The sequence below is a fragment of the Microtus pennsylvanicus genome, chromosome X, assembly GCF_037038515.1.
Source record: "Microtus pennsylvanicus isolate mMicPen1 chromosome X, mMicPen1.hap1, whole genome shotgun sequence".
Taxonomy (NCBI): Eukaryota; Metazoa; Chordata; class Mammalia; order Rodentia; family Cricetidae; genus Microtus; species Microtus pennsylvanicus.
The window spans coordinates 18,176,316-18,193,207 of record NC_134601.1 but is presented as its reverse complement, the minus strand read 5'-3'; the positions used below and the strand labels follow the sequence as shown (position 1 = coordinate 18,193,207).

General features: G+C 51.4%; 1 protein-coding gene across 1 annotated transcript; it reads left to right on the top strand.

The window, feature by feature from the left end:
* Positions 1–6,358: 6,358 nt before the first annotated feature.
* LOC142840250 (synaptonemal complex protein 3-like) lies at positions 6,359–16,294 on the top strand. The gene is made up of 8 exons (XM_075956854.1): positions 6,359–8,322; positions 8,839–8,908; positions 9,782–9,816; positions 10,925–11,042; positions 11,733–11,811; positions 13,119–13,217; positions 15,647–15,751; positions 15,845–16,294. Exons 1-8 carry the CDS (start codon positions 7,902–7,904, stop codon positions 15,917–15,919), a joined length of 1,002 nt encoding a protein of 333 aa, XP_075812969.1. The 5' UTR covers positions 6,359–7,901; the 3' UTR covers positions 15,920–16,294.
* Positions 16,295–16,892: the final 598 nt, after the last annotated feature.

Genomic DNA, 16,892 nt, shown 5'->3' with positions numbered 1-16,892 from the left:
TCCAAACAAAATACCACATATTACTTTACTTGTTTGTATTTTCGTCCAGCTCTCTGTCTCCTCTCTCTCTCTCTCTCTCTCTCTCTCTCTCTCTCTCTCTCTCTCTCTCTCTCTCTCTCCCTCCCTCCCTCCCTCCCTCCCTCCCTCTCTCTCTCTCTCTCTCTCCCTGTGTGTTTGTGCATATGTGCTTTTTTTTAAATCAGTAATTCAAGTAAAATTTCATCCTTCTCAAAGATCTCTGATGCAGTTTGACAGCTGAGAGGTTTTGTCAGTTTAAAAGGACAACCTCACCAAACAAATTTCAGTAAAATACAAACACAAGACCTGCAGGTTATAGAGGTGTGAGCTTTTATAAACACAAGTTATAAACACAAGTTATCAAATTTCTCTCACACGCTGTCTTCCATCGTCTTAACACTTTTCATTGTGCAATAAAATCTGTCACAGCCATTCTGACATAAATATACTACTGTTTATACAATGTGTATGTCTGAAACTTCTTTTTTCACAACCCCTAAGAATTCTTGTGAGTTCCAGGAAAAAACAGAAACACCCCCTTCAATGCCCTGGTCCTAATTTTTTTCCCCTAAACTTAACTTTGTCCTCTGTTCTACCATTACCTGAAACAGGTGTAAGAGGTCTGTGTTTGTGTGGTGTGTGTGTGTGTGTGTGTGTGTGTGTGTGTGTGTTGTTTAGTGTCTGTGTGAGAGTGTGTCTGTGTATGAGTGTGGTGTGTGGTGTGTGGGGTGTGTGTGTGTGAGTGTGTGTGGTGTGTTGATTTAAATGGGATAGCCTCCACCGCCTGGGGATATTGAATACTTCTTTTCTCCTAGATGGCTGCTGTTTGGGTTTGTTTTGGGGTGTGGCACTGCTGCAGGAAATAGGTCACTGTGCATGGCTTTGAGGTTTCCAAAGTTTCCTGCCACTTGAAGTGGGTTCTCTCTCCTTTCTGCTTGAGATTCACCATGTAATTTTTTTGTGAGAACAGGGGTGGGGGGAATGATGCTGCCACCTGATTTCCTGGAGGTTCACGGTCCTCCATATTTGTTGCAAAGTGACCTAGAACACTTATTTCCAGCTGGAGAGACAAAGTGCCTGCCTTCCAAATTCTGCCAGGTGAAAAGGTGTCCTTCTCAGACCCGGCCCCTGCCTGATCTTATTATAGTAGAAGGTAGAACGGAGCCTGTCAGCTCTTGTCTTGCCTTGTCCCGGCCCCTTGTCAAAGCCCAGCACCAAGGCCCCTGCACCCTGGAATGGCAGGCAGCATGGTCTTCTGTCGTTGTGTGCATGCTTACTCTGTTTTGTGCGTGCAGCTGCAGGGGATGGTGGGGGAACTAGGTGACAGAGATGTAAGTGAACAGTCAGGCAGCCTCCTTCCTGATTTCTACAGAGAACTGGCCTCTTACTAGGGGAGAACGTTTTTCCTATGACACTGTGGTTGCCATGACAATGGGGACAAGCCATTCTTTCCTGGTTACAGATACATTAGCGAAAGATACTCACAGAGTGGAGACGTGGGATCACTAGACAGACACGCGAGGCACACAGGTAGGTGCCTGCAGCCATCCTGAGTGAATGTGAGCTGGGCCCGTGAGTGTGTCGTGGGTACGTGCTGGCTCTTTCATGGGACAGGAAAGGTTGTGGCTATTACTGTTTGACGCGAAGCCCCAAGGACTGGTGCTCAGCCAGCCCTGTCTCTTTGTCCTCGGGTGACACCTCACCGCGTTGGTGCCAGCTTTATCCTTTCAGAGCCTGAAAGGATAGCGCGCCAACCTATGTAAATGGCTGCCTTGCCGCTGTTTGGCAATGATTGTCACACGTGCTCTTGACAGAATGGCCGTGTTGGTGCGATGGCACCTTACCCGAGAGAGTTGTAGCTTGTGTTGTCTGAGAGAGAGAAGCTGGAAGGCATTTAAGGAGGAGGTAAACGTGGATGAGGACTGGCAGTTCCCTTGGAGGATAGAAGCCGAGGTCTCCAGATCTCTTGGCCTGGAGACCTGACACAAGAAGGGAAGAAATGCCTCCAAAAGACAGCCGCCTCTAAAGGGGCCACTAATCGCAGCTAGGTAGACTGAGGGGAAAAAAAAAAGTCAGTGCGGTATGAGAGCACCTGAAGAAGGGGCAGCGTCTGTTCCCTGGACGGGTGTTAGTTTGTGCCTGGGTCGGAGTCTTTGCTCTGCTCACAGATGGGTTAAGCAAGCATCAGCTGGGCTGTGTTACAGGGTGTGCAACTGGGGTTTCCCTCTGACTCAGCAGCCCATCTTCGGCATCTCTCCTTCTATCTCTGCCCCTGCGTGTGAACAATTAGCTCTGTGCCCTTTTCACAACCTCTCGTCAGACTGGGCCCTGTCTGTTTGTCTCACCACAGGGAGGGGAGCCATCTGGAAGTTCCCATCTGGACAAAACGTGAATGGTCGTCGCACACGGAGACCCTGTGCGAGTTCTTGACAGAAGGCCTCGGGCACGGGGCCAAAGCATGTGTTGAGACAGGGATTTCAGGATTCCATCTTGCACCCTTCTCCGTGCACCTCTGGGGAAGACTTTGCTGCTTTCATCGGAAAGGTAACTGTTGAAGGTAGTGCACTAGAGGTGATGCCTGAATCGCTGGAGCCGAATGGCAAAACTGACAATATTTAAGCAGGCTGTAGAAGACGGAGGGCTTTTCTAAGGCATGGCGCAGTAGGCCTGCACAGATGGAATACACACGCCGGGGAGAGCGTGGCCTGATATGGGTGCAGACGCTTTTCTCTGTGACTTAGTTACAGATGCTGCCTGGATATCCTGGCATGTGGGCTTGAACTCAAACTTGATATTCCCTGGTATGTTTTCTAACTCAGGAAGTGTGTGAGGCTGAGAACATCATGCCTGAGGGAAGCAGAAGCTCCTGCAGGCACCCCTGCCTGGGGTGGAAAGCTTGCATTCTATAACTATAACGCGGGCCTCCGTGATTGCTAAGGGCACCGAGTGAGCAGTGGGCTCTCTCGTGCCCAAGGTGTGGTACCCGCATATGGATGGGGGCATTGTTGCTTGGGCTAGATGGTGCTCAGTCAGCCTTGCTGGTGAGCATGTGCTCGGAAGGTCCAGCAGAGGGCAGCCCGAAGTAACTGAGGTGCCTATGTTTTCCTCTGTGTCCTCAGCAGATAGATACCTGTGGCCTAGGTACATTTCAGCAGTGAATAGGTATCTGGTGCTAGAATTACCGATGGGTGTTTATGGATACAGAGGGTGGGACGGGAAGGGCTGAGGGACTGAAGCGAATATCATTTGCCTCCCATATTTCTGTCCGGTCGGGAATTCCCATGGGTAAGGCAAGGCCTGGAGTCCCTAAGGGAGAGGTCGGGGTGCCCACACTCACCGAAGGGGTCGTGGGCTAACAGGAGTCCCCAAAATGACCAGGGTCCTCAGGGAACCGCTTCAGGAGTCCCGGGTCCACAGCGCTCTTTGGTGCTGTGCCTGGTGCTGGCCCGGTAATGACAGAAGCCGCCTGCGTCTTGGCAGGAACAGTGAGCGACTGTGGCTTGTGAGCCCTCCGTGGTTCTTCCCTGTGTGGTCATCGGCACCCTCATTGGGCCTCTCCTGAGGATCAGACAGATGTGGGCTTTGTTTCCAGAGTGCATGCACGACACGCACGGCATGCTCACTGCTGATAGGAAAGCGCGGGCCCAAGGCAAAGCAGTCAGGAAAGGAGTAGACCCCTGACACACACCCACTCACGGTGAGCAGAAAGGGACTAGACTCCACTGAGAAGCACGGGCCTAGAGGCCCTGTGTGAAGAGGCAGAGAATGGAGGGACATGGACGGGAGAGCTACGCCTTATACAGATGAGATTGGACACCACTTAAGATTCAAAGCATGCCTTCTGGACTTAGGGATGGGCAAGTGACCATCCAGGGCATCAAACAGCCTCTATGATTTCCTGTCTGTCTAAGACGACCCTGTGGATTAACAGAGGTTGTGGGCAGGAGAGTTCTGTGGCCTGGGATCTGATGGTAGAACAGTGCCCATCACCAGCAGATATGGGTGTGCAGGGCCCATGGACTTGAGACAGCAAAAGGAGAGTGGGCAATACCAATGGCGACACTTACCCTGTTGCTCTCATCTGACACTACTGAGTCTGCCAATTAGAAAGCATTTCTCCACGGTGAAGTGCTTTCCTTGGGGGGGGGCTCTCCTTTGTGCCACCCGTGCACTTGATCCCATAGCGAGGTCCAGCACGGAGTTGGGGGCAAGAGGTCAGAACCAAACTAAGAGGGGGCGGGAGAAGGGGAGAGAGGCCAGAAGCTTGACAGTGACAGCAACCATCCTTACTTGCCATGTTATGCAAATCGCCATGAACATTTCCAAGCGCACGCAAGCGCGCGCGTGCGCGCGCTGCGCGCGCACAAACACACACACACACACACACACACACACACACACACACACACACACCGTTCCTCAACCTGGTATCATACTGGTGCAGAAGGCAAGGTGCACTAGGTGTGCACAGGCTTCCTGGGGTGGGGCACAGGGGGGGTTAGATCCCTAGGAAAGAAAGGGATGAGGCTCCCCCCACCGGGACGGAATCCCAGGGAGCCCCCAAGGCATTGCATGTGCAAGAAAATACACAAGCAAAGTAAAGAAACTCACCTCTCTGGGAGGAAGTTCACCACCCTAGCCTAGGGTGGGTGACCATGTGTCACACATCTGCTCTGGATCCTTCCATATCTTCTCAGGCACACACCCTCATCCCTGTGGTATGACAGACTTTGGGCACCCCCTTGCTTTCTCTCTCCTCACCTCACTGAGCTGTGGCTTCAGTATCCACTAAAGGCTAATTCCGTCCTAACGCAGCTCTGCTTCCCTCTCCCACACTTACAGGGCAGGCCCACATCACCCTGAGAGAGGCCCTCAGGTTGAGCTTGTCTACCAGATTCTGGAGGGAGGACAGCTCCGCAGGCAGGGGAGCCAGGCCAGACAGAGACGACCAGAAGGGAGCAGTGCCCACCACAACGCAGGGGGTCACCCTGCCCTGATCAGAACAGCCCCAGGGTTCCATCGCCATGGACTCTGCAGAGTATGTGCTCTGTGGCTGGAAGGGCCAGCTGTGACCGCTGCCAAGGGGAAGCCTGGTTTCGGGTCGCCCTCCCGAGGCCATTCCTCTAGGTGAGTGACCAGGTGTTAGGACCCAGGATCTTCCCTGAGGTGGTTGATGCCTGGCTCCTGAATTCCACACCACATCTCTGCTCCTCATGGCCCAGGTTCCCGGAGGAAAGTCTAGGAATGCTTTGTGAGGGACGCGGGACTGAGAAGAGCGGCCCAGAAACACGGGTGCTTGGGGAAAGACTTAGGGACCTCCCCATGGCCCGTTCCGAGGTCTCTGGGCACTTCTGATGTCCTCCGGGACATCCGTGGAAGGCGGGCCTAGATGAAAGGGGCGGTGGGTGTTCAGGTCCTTGCAAGACTTAATCCACTCTATTCCGGGACACGCGTGTGCCACCCCAACACTCAAGTCACGTATGTGTCATTGCCCCGTGGGCCTAGCTAGGTGTGACGCACCTTCGTGGGTAAGGAGGGTCTGTGGGGATCAACGTGAATCCTGTCCTCCTAGGTTTGTGACGAGGTATGGGGCCCCAGGAGAGCCCGTGATGTCCAGAGCCTCGCTTCTGAATGTGACTGGAGGAGGCCAGATTGAGCAGTCTGAGAAAGCTGTGCTGGGTCCCCACGGCCTGAGGGCACTGGGCAGGGAAGTTTTGCCTGCTGCTGCTCTAGGGACTAGGGACCTTCCAGGAGGCACCTTTTGTACCTCTTGGGCATTTTCCAGATTGGTCCAGGGCAGAGAGCTAGTCGGGCGGGCACACTGAGAAGAGGAGGTGCTCTGAGCCTTTCCCACCCTCGATAGTGGGGTCCAGTTTCAGCCATGTGTGACTGCAAGCTCAGAGTCCCTAGACATGATTTCTAGGTGAACCTTACCATGGAAGTGGAAGAGCCTTGGTTAGACCCTTTCCTACCCTCCTTTCTGCTCTTCCAGGATCAGGGACTCTTAGGTTCAGGAAGTGAGGACGAACTAGGTGTGATCCCCCTCGAGTGGAAGGACAGTCTCAGAGGATGGAGGTGAAGCAGGTCCACCTTGGCGAGTGACTGGTCACTAGGGCCCACCATGGTGGCCCTTGAGGTGATGTCTGGAGCCTCCCTTGTGCATCAGACTGCAATCAAGGACAGAGGAGAGATCTGAGAAAGCTCTGTCAGGACCGCAGGGCCCTGAAGGAGTGGGCAGGACAGCATGTGTTCTGGTGAAGGAAGTCCTGTCCCTTCGAGCCCCCGTTACTGCAGTTCCCGGACCAGCCGTGTGCACCTTCAAGTCCAGGTCAACACACAAGCTTCCTTACTGGCATGGGTCTAGTCCTTTAGCTCCTTGCAGCAGGCTCATCCATGCATGCCTGCATGCTTCTCCACCTGATCACACATCATCCCATTCGGGGATGTGGGGCCCAATCAGGTGGGACAAGCTTCCCAAGGGAAGAGAACTCTCAGGGAACTGTGGCTGAAGTGTGGTCACGTTATCTGGGTGGGTCCCTCTTCTGAAGATCTGGTGGTTCCAAAATCAGAGTCAGCCTGGATCCACAGTACTTGGTGCTGTATCACCTACCACACACGCCAGGCACTACCCCACCCCCACTCTGCCACACACACACACTCACACACACACACGCATACACACAGACAAACACACACACTCTCCTCGTGTCTGTGCACCAGCTGGGCCCACATGCAAGGCATTTCTCATGCACAGGAGTTGTTCCAGCCAGTAGGAAAGCATGCTTGTGGAGGCAGGCAATGTCTAGGTGTTACCTTCCTCTAAAGAGAACGTGGTTTCTGAGGGAAAGGTCGTGGAGTAGGCTCCTCTTGGTGGGTGACTGCTTATTCAAAGAGAAACTGTCAGAGTGTGTGGAGGTGATCAGGCTTGTGCCTGGAAGATCCAAACTTGGTCTGTGAGGTGACTTGTCGAGGGGCAAATAGAAGGGCCCCCGGGGGCTGCACTTCATCACAGAGGGTGTGGATCGTCATGGGGCTCCCTACAAATGCCACGGTGAAAAGAGTAACGATCCCCACGAGATCAAAATGAAATCTGTCTGCAGATACCTCAGTTATTTAGCGGATGTTGGTTCAAACTTCTAGAGAATGACCCCAGGCGGGTTGTTTTTGACACGATTAAATAAAGCACAATTTGGGGGAAAAATTTCTGGTAATGATGATCTCAGTAACATGTGCAGGATGAATATGGAGGCCTGACTACATAGAAACTCTCTTGCAACGTACATGTGACCTCTACCACGAAGATGGGTTCTATAGCTTAGGGACCTGGGGTCTGGTGTGGCTCAGTCACACAGATAGCGTTGAGTTCACCAGGCCGTAACGTCCATGGGCCATCTCCCCTAAGGATGGGCTCTGTTGACCGAGAAACCAAACTAAAGCTGAAGGTCTAGGGAGGGAGAGTCAAACATAATAACCTGTGAGATCTGGGTGTGGTCTGGCTCTGCAGGCAGCACAGATCACCAGGCTGTTAACAGCATCCTCTCCAGGTCTTCTGGTGGGAACAGACGTAGGCATCCCTTCTGTTGACGAGACAAGCCTGGGTGCTTACCGTTCCTAGTTCCCATAGTGCTTGTCTGTGAGCACAGGGACCTCATGCCCGCTTACAGGCTGTGTGTCACTCACTGTGCGTGGGTATATTGGAGAACCTCTACGTTTGCCTCCATTGGGTCCTTCAAGGATGTTGGAGTCCATGTGTTGCTTCTGAGACATGCAGACTCAGAGTGGGTAGGGATTTCAGCTGAGTGTTCAGCAGGACTCGAGCGTGAAGTGCAGGGACTTGGCTCCAGTGACCCCCACTGGCCGTCAGTGGGCTGGTGTCTGGGTTAATGGCCACTTGGTTTGGGGGCCAGCCCAAGCAGTCCTATCCTGGGGGCAAGAAGTCAGCAGAAAGGGCCGAGACTGTGGGCTACAGGGCTGTGGAGAGCTCTGCATCCAGACAGAAAATTGGGACAGAATGTGATTGGATGTTGCGGGATATCGGTGTCTTCCTCCTACCTCCTCTTGGCTGCAGCACGGAGAGTGCCAGGACTCATGGCCACAGCCTGTGCAGTCCGGGTCCCTGTTTCCATTGCGACCACGACATTCTTCTCGGTGTCTTTACTGTCTGTGTGCACCAACATTTCAGGAGTAGTCCCCAGCCCCGCAGAGCCCCAGCCATGTCAAGCAAGGAGCAGAAACATACAGAGAGAAGTGCCAAGCGCCCTAGGGTTGATCAGAATCTCCCACCAGATGACTTGCAGAACCCAGGTGGAGTCACCCCCTGGTAACAACTGATATGGGGCTTATGGGTGGGGGGGATCCTAACCGAGGGGGGACATTCTGCTACTCCTTGACGGGTGGAGCACCGGGGTGGCCTAGTACTCACCGGGTCTTTCCATGGAGTTCCAGGTGTGGGTGTGGGGATTCGCGTGCTGAGAAGTGATTCTCAAGCACGCTCTGGGTTTCTGTCCCCACCCGATGTTCTTTCCCGTGGCTGGGGTGCAAGGGAGTTGGCCTTGGCCAACAGGCCTCTGAAGAACCCGTGGGCCATGGTGGTTTTCCTTGCAAGGCTTGTACAAACACAAGTACCTGCTGTCCCCAGACTCAGGCCTAGTTGAATTTCACCTGGGTGGGACTGGGGTGGGTCATGAGTTCCTGGAAGAGTACTTTCAAACTGCCCTCGGCGATGGACTCTGTGGACCCCAGACTGAAGCTGTTTCCCACGTGGGACCATGAGAACAGCACACTTCATTCACAAAGGTTTTTCCTTTCTTCTCGGTGCAGCAAACAATCCGGCGGCTGATACCAGTGAGATGGGCAGCTGTTCCTCAGGATCAAACGTGCAGGAGGCCAGGTGATGTCTTAAAGCAACTTTGACCTGACCCAGGAGGTAGTTTCAGTGTGGTTTTGTGCAGAAACTTCTGCCCTTTTCTGGAACACGGCTACAAACGGAGAGTTTAGTGTTTCGTGAAATAAGCCAGCACCAGAGAAGACAGTCAGCTGTTTTCTCTCATTTGAGGATCCCAGATTATAAATAGGTCCATAAAATGATATCACCCGAACTCAGAAGGGATACTGGGGAGAGGCAGGCAATGGCCAATAGAGGGGAAGGTTTGATGAGTGGAGGCTGACTCTGGAGGTGGAGTGTGGTCACCTGGCATGAAGGTTGAAGAGACACTGCTGGGTACTAGAGGAGGAGTAAGTAGCGGGAGGGGATTGAGGAAGGAGGAGAGTGAAGACGGCTGTAGTTCACGAAAGACGGCTGGGCACACCTTTATGAAACTCGTCAGTGCTGTACAGTCAATGGGCTCTGGTCAACATGTAGTATACACACCCCTAGGCTGTCACAATGTAACACAAAGCCGCTGAGAGGAGACTCTTTGTGGAGCCCAGTGCAGTCGGGCTGGGAAGGCCAGGGATGTAGTTTTCATGCGTCATCCAGCACCCAGCCTGAGGTTGGTTTCCTGGGGATATGGCTGACTTTGAGTCACCCACGCTCCAGTAAGTAACCCTTAACCGTGTGCCCATATGTATCTGCAATGAGCTCTTTGGTTCACTGTGAAAACCTGAATAAAGGAATAAGACCAATGACCCAGGAGAGGAAAATCCGACTTTGCCTCACATGAGCGCTGGTCTCTCCAAAATCGCATGCCTTGCCTGCCTTTCCTTCAGAGCGAAGTTAGGATGTTTGTCCTCAGTTAAGGATTCTTGTGTGCATTTTCCACAGGGACCCTGTTCAGAAGAGGATACGGGATTTCAAAGGTGTGTTTGAGCAGGTCTTGCTAGTCCAGGAGCTTTCTTTCCGACCCTACAACTCAAGCGTGGTGAGAACGTGGTCGCCTGTCAACAGGACAACAGGAGTCTGTTAACAGTTCTGTCGCTCAGGGCATGGATTTTTATCATCATTATTATTAATTTTTGGAAGAGTAAATTGCCATTGTTGTCTAGGGGCTACCTTTAGCTTAACTTTTCACTAGCTGCTCTGAACAGGGGGATGTTGCAGCTGTCACTGAGGCGGGGGGCTTGGGGGAGAGTGTCCTGCTTCCTGCATTGCACTGGAAATGATGGGCAAGCAGGTTGATCTCTGCCTTTTATCTTACTGCACGAATGGTATGTGGTATTTCAGCAGCTGTTTTTCACCTTGTGAAATAAGTCACTTTCCTGGCTTTCCAAAGTTGCCCTCCTCCAGGAACCCCTGCCCAAGAAGGGCTTGGAGAGCAGCATTTAGGCCTTACACACCCGTGAGCCTGTGAGGGAATGGTGAAGGCACCCAGGCCGTGGCCCGGCAAGAAGAGTGTCATGGCGTGCAAACGAACATCAGCATCACGCATGCCACACTAGCTTGTGGTCTGTCGTCCACGGTAACCAAGTCAGAGTACCAAACGTCCCTCAAGCTGAGACAGCTTTTTTTATTACTTGTGTAGGTGACCCTAAAACAGCATTACAAGAGAGACATCCTCAATTCTTTGCCGGTGTATAGAGTCAGTTCATGCAAGCAAGGATGTCCGACAGCATTCCTTCTTTGTGGTACAAATGAACTGCTTGGTTTTTGAGGTTTCCAGAAAACGGTTTGTCAGTGCATCGTCAAAGCACGATGCCCCCATTTCTGTATTGCTAGCACAGAGGAGGTAGAGGGGGGAGAATCCAGAACCGGAGGTCGTGCTCGCTACCTCTCAGGTTTGAGACCGGCCTGGGCTACGCAAGAGGCGGTCTAAAATTTAAGAAAAGAAAAATAGAACAAAGAACAAAATGAACACCAGATCTGTACATACTCCTTCCTGTTACCGTGTAGGTGGTATGTCAGGGATGAAAGAGTGCCTCTTCCTGAGGATATTTGATTTAAAGTGATACCATTTCCTTTGTCGACTAGGGGACATTACCCGAACCTTCCTGGCAAAGAGGAAGCAGTTTGAAAAGGATATACATGCCTCTTTCAGAATCCTGAATGCAAACCTCCACAGTATTTTCAAAGCGCAGCAGAAGTCAAGGTAAAGTTGTGACCGACCCTCTGTAAAGGAAACCTGTACAGCTTTCGCTCTTCCTTCCAAAGTCACTCCCGCCTGCCATTGTGACACTGCTGAGTGGAGTCGCTAATGGGACCTAGGTAGCACTGCATTTTCTCTGTGAGCTAGTCCTGTCCATAGCTGGAGGACCGCCCCCCTCGTTTATGCCGCTCAGGTGTGTTAGCTTTGGCAGGACTGGTAAGAGAACAGTTCCTCACTTCTCAGATGACAATACAGATAATGTCCTGTGAGGAAGGCCAGGCCTCTGTGGTCCTCAAAACTGTACCTTTTAGGATGTGCCATCGGCGCTCTCTTTGGTAAATCGTCGTGACCGCGTGGGGAAATGGTTCTGTGCACTCTTTGTGTATGTGACTCCGAGAAGATGAAGGGTATGTTGCCTTTAGTACACGGACTTGGGCTTTCAGGATCTCTAGGTTACTCCATAAGGGGAAGGGAAGATGAATCTAATTTTAAGCCGGAAATGCAATCTTGGGAAACGTATGCCTCTGAGCATCCTCGGCGTGCGAGAGGGAAGACGCACAAAGTAATGACACCGGTGGTAGCAAATTAAGACAAGTTCTTCTGGGACGAGAGTGATATTTCCGCCTCTCAGGAGACAGTTTAATTCATGTCCCCTTTCTCTTTTGCGCCTGGCTCTTGTCTCAAAATGTGAAGTGTGTGCGTTCTTGCCGTAGCACATCAGGGGTGGCTGGACGATGTGGAGAGTTCAAGGAAGCAAGAAGATCACCTCGCTGTGAGTGTCGCTCTTAGCTTGGAATAGAGCCACCTTGTCTGTTTCCGAAGTGGCAGGGCTTTGCTGCTTTGCTGCTGCATATCGCCAAGGAAAGGGACCCGACAGGACAGGACGGGACATGAGCATAGGGAGACAGGTAGGGTGGTGCTTGTGTCCCCGAGAGACTGGCCGTCCTCTACAACTTGCTTCTTTTTCTGTGGAGGGGTGGTGTGGTCATGGCTTAGGAGCCAGCATAGGAGGGAGGCGGAGTAGGCACTGCTTGGAGAGCGCAGGAGAAGGGATGGGCTTGGGTGCTCAGAGGGAAAGCTATACCATCCCTGCAGTGCAGATGCCAAAGGTGCAGGACAGGGTGAGGGTGCGGTCCCAGGTAGACTTCTGACACAGTGACGAGGGAGGCAGAGTGAGAGCAGTCCCTGTGGCTGTGGCAGAGCAGGTGGAGGCTTAGCGTTCAGAGGTAGCTAAGTGTTCATGGACACAGAGTAGTGCTGTCTTTGAGGAGTCTTTCATCCTGATGGAGGACAGGGCGGTACTCCCAAAGATGCTGACTTCCAAAAGTAGGGAAGCAGAGCCTGGAATCTGAGGGAGATGGAGACAGATTCCAGTCTGGCGGTGAGGAGCATGTTCTCCGGACCCCACTGAATGCCATGCATCCATAGTCCTGCTGCTTGCTCCTCATGAAAACTCAGAAAATAAGTCACCTCCCTGCCTCAGTTTCCTAGGAGGGTGAAAGCAGAGCTGTGAAGAATCCCCGCCTTTCTAGACTTTGTGTATGGAGTGCTTGTAGTTTTTGACATGTTGCTGTGGAATGTTTGACCACAGGAGCTGCAGTATGTTTGCTATTCGTCTTCCCTGCCCTTCTTACTAGGTCGATAATACAGTTGATGGGATGAGGTCCCACTCCGGGGAATGACTGATTGATGAAGAACTTTGTTGGGGGGGTTGGGAGAAGGGATTCCTTGGAAGCTAGTCCGTGCCCTTGGTGTCTTAAAAATACTTTATGAATAAACAAAGGAACATTTTGTGCTTTATTCTGTTGAGTGAGGTGGGAATCCACAGATGAGGTGGGGCTTATGTTAATTTCAATCTGAATAATGATTTTATAGTATTTTTGCACCAGCTAGACGGACTATCTCCCTCTGTGACAGGTCAGGTCTTGTTATATTGGTTTTGGCACTGAAGGGCATGTCTTCAAACGCGTTCTTGAAATGTCAGCACACAAAACATCACGGGAAGTGATTTCTGTGACTGGCAGCAGGGTTGGATGTTCCATTGAACTGACATTTTGTCATTGTTCTCCTACGTTTCAGCTTATAACTTGGAAGCAGATGAAGATTTTACAGAAAGCTATAGGGGATCACGAAACCACGATTGGAAACGCTAAAGATTTACGTGACACGTTTTTGAAGGTCTGGTAGATTGCACTTGTCAACAGAACACACCCCTATGCCATGCCACGTGTCTATAAAAGGAGAAGACAGATTGGCCCTTTCTCAGCTTGTGGGAGAAGTAATTAGTTTTGCAGAGCATGATCACACTCTCTTGGGAAAATTTTCCCCACACCTAGGAGCGATGCTAAGGTTTGTTTGACCTGGAAAGCCGATGACAGTGTTGGGGGCAGCTTTCTAGCACAGGAGCTGGTGATGAGAGCTCTGCTTAGAGAGGATCGCAGTGCATCGCAGTGATGAGTTATGGACCTCCGGTGACATTGCGATGGAGATTGGCACGTCTGGGGATCCTTCTGGTTTTCTCTGACTGTTTGGATTGGACAGATCAGTGAAATACACAATGGGCAAGGGTAGCTTTTATTTTCTTTCATACATTTATAGTCTTCCGACATTAGCATTGTTCTCCAGTGTTGGTGGTCATGCGTTTCAGCATCTCCCCAAGAGATGTGGGAAATGGAAAAACTGGTAGAGGGTTAATCCTCTTTGAACTGCGAGCTGGCAATTCTACCCTTGCTGAAGCTCCAGGTCCTAAGTGACCTCTGTATATCCAGGGATTGAAGGAGCCCTTCAATGGGAATTCTTTTTGATGCTCTCATTAAAATGCTCTGTGAAAGATCTCTCCTCAGACCCGACTCAGATGCCCTCTCTAAAGTGTTCCATGTGTCATAGTAAACTGAATGTTTTCAGGATGCTGGCGAGAAGCTAGCTCTGTCTTCTCTGAGCAAGTGTGAGTACCCCTTTTGGTATGCTAGTGAATATTCCTAGCACCCCCGTGTACTCCAGGAATGTGCCTATAAGCCCAGAGTGGTGAGGGTAGAGACAAAAGGATCCCTAGGGGCTTGTGGGACCACCAGAACAGTCAAACTGTAAAGCCTCGTGTTTCGTGAGAGACCCTGCCTCAAAACTTGATGTGGTGAGGGGTTCTGGAAGGCGCAGGTATTCCCAAGTGCACAGGTATGCTTGCAGACATGTACGCGTGAAGGAAATCACTTTGAATTTTTTATGACCTCTGGTAGCCATACTCAAACACCCGTGCATGCACACTCTCCTGCACCCCCATGCACGCAGAAATACAAGTTGGTATTCAAGACCTTGAGAGCCACCTACATACATCTAGGCCTTTAGGAAGAGCTTAGGAAAGGGAACATGCAGCTCTAATGCAGCTGAGTACTGCCTGGGAGCCTGTTGGAAGAGCCACCCAGAAAGGCTCACTTCTAACTGTGGGTGCTCAGTGTGTGCAGCAGCAGTAGCTCAGAGGGAGCCTTGTGACTGGGTTTCTCTGGCTTCCCAGGTGGTCTCTTCTGCCCTGTGCTCTTTCTTCTGCCTCTCTTGCTCTCCCTCTGCCTCTCCACCCAGGCTTCCCTCCTTTCCTAGTCCTCAGCTCTGCCTCTGAGGGACTGTTGTCCTGAAACACGGCCTTTCCCTCTCCCAGATTTCCCGCTGGCCTTCTTGCTATGTTCTCTGTGTTTCCTGTGTCCTCCTCACAACACCCTCTACCACACCCACACACACACACACCACACACACACACACACACACACACACACACACACACCTTCTTGAAAGCTTCACTGGCTGCTTGCTTCTCTCTCTCCGTCTTCCCTCCCAGAGTACCAGCTTCTCCTGAAGTGACTCCCATTCCCTGCCCATGCTTTGCTTCTGTTTTGTGCCCAGAAAGCACCATGTGCGCTGTCTTCCCTAATGTTTCTACTGCTTGCAGTCTCCATCTGTGTCCTCTTCAGCCGCCAGCCCAGCAAGCTCCCCTTCCTTACCTGTGTTCAGCTAGTGTGCAGGTCATCTGTTCCTAAGCTGCTCTGGACCCTGGGAATAGGGCAGGGACTGGACTGGCGTTTTGCCCTTTTCTGGACAGAGGGCGACACACTTCTTTCTCCTCTGTGTCCACCCCTACAGTGTCCTTTGAGAGCACAGAGGGAGTTGAGTCCTGGCTTGAGCTTTCCTTAGACCCAAGGGTCGTGGGATTGCACACTGTGTGTTCTTCGGTGAAAATCACATTCTATGGGCATGGCAAATGGCTCCTTCCTCTGGGCAGCCTTGGGGGTGTCCAGTGTGGGAATCCTTGGGGAGTCTCCAATGTGGGCCCATGCCTGGCCTCGCAGGTCTGCCCCACGTGAGGCCTTTAACATATCTCCACCCATTTTCCAGATAAGTCCCTTTGCTCTTCTTGTCCCACAATGATACCACCTCAAAATGGGGGACTGGAAGGTTTCCTGAAGTGGAGTACCTCTTTAGATGTGCTGAAGTAGCCACTGTTCTTACTCTGAAACCCTAACAAGCATCCTATGGAAATGCAAAGTCGGTTCTTTTAAAATTACATGAGGTGAGGTGTCAAGCCAGACTCAAGTGGAGATTTGTTCCTTTGTTTGTTTCAGAAAGCCAAGGACTTGCATGAACATGGCAAAACTCTCATTGGTGGCGAAGAAAGTGAAGTGAAGAAACAAATCTCCAAGGCGCAGGACAGAGTTATCATGGAAAGTGTAAGTCGTGGGTCTGTAATGCTGTGTGCCTCGGGATGGCTTTCTAAGGGCAGAGATGGAACAATGATCCCCTAACTCTCCGTTTTCCCACAGCAAGAGCAGGATGTGTTGGTAGTTGAGACATACCTTCAGTCCCTGGTCCTTGACAGCTGTGAAGAAACCTTCTGAAGCTCACCTGGAGGAGGCACAGGGAGCAATAGCCCTGCCCAGAGGGTCTTAGTAGTAGTCAGTGCAGCTCCTTTCTCTTTACTTTGTCGGTTAGAAATAAGACTGAGACTCTGTTGACCATGAAGTGAACCCCAACAGTTCTGTGAGTAGCAACATTTAAGGGTGGACCCTCCTGACCCTGACATTCTCCCCAGCAGGGCCAGTTACATTCAGGAAGCCAATGTCATTTGATTCTACGACAGGCTGCTTTGGTTCTCTGTCACCTGCCCAAAGTGAATGTTACCTTGCTTATTTCAGGAAGAAATAAATAACGGTGGGATCCGCCTTTCCGTGCTTGCTTTCATTCATTCATGAGGTCACAGAGACAACTGCATTGCAAATGGGCCTTTACAGGAAAACCAGCCCCCCCTGCTCACTCAGACGTACAGTACAGCACAACTCGTACTTTCGTGCTCAGATGCGCTAGACTGTTAACATGTTTCCGGAGGCAGAGCCAGATCTTCACCTGTTGGCTTAGAGCTTGCAGTGGGGCTCTGGCTTTTCCCAAAGACATCCAGACTCATTTCTGGCATTATTCAACACTGGCTGGAAGATCCCTGCCCTTCCCTTTGGTCAAAAATATTTTATCTGTGAGTGTGTGCATAGGCACTTACAGTTTGAGTATTTTAGGTGGGTGTTTCCACGAGCATTTCCTAGTGTTCTCTTTAGAGTTTAATTTTACTCACGTAGTTCTGCGTGTGCGTGCGTGTGTGTTTGTCTGACTCTTGTGTCATTCTCTTACTCTTGTCCTGTGCTGTATCTTTTGAAGGAATCCCGAGAATCTGTGTTCAGTACATTTGACATTTATCTTCCTGGGTGTGTCCTTGTTGAGTCTTTGCGAGCATATTCCCAGTGTGTGTAGGTACCAGGATGGTCAGACTTTAGGCTCAGTTCCCCTAGGGCTTGAGTTACAGGGGGCTGTGAGCTACTCAAA

Bases quoted from the DNA above. Each gene is read 5' to 3' on its own strand.
- LOC142840250 (XM_075956854.1), top strand. From the start codon at position 7,902: ATGGCCACTTGGTTTGGGGGCCAGCCCAAGCAGTCCTATCCTGGGGGC. The intron at 8,323-8,838 runs GTGGAGTCACCC...TTCTCGGTGCAG, and splicing joins AGATGACTTGCAGAACCCAG to CAAACAATCCGGCGGCTGAT. The intron at 8,909-9,781 runs GTGATGTCTTAA...CATTTTCCACAG, and splicing joins TCAAACGTGCAGGAGGCCAG to GGACCCTGTTCAGAAGAGGA.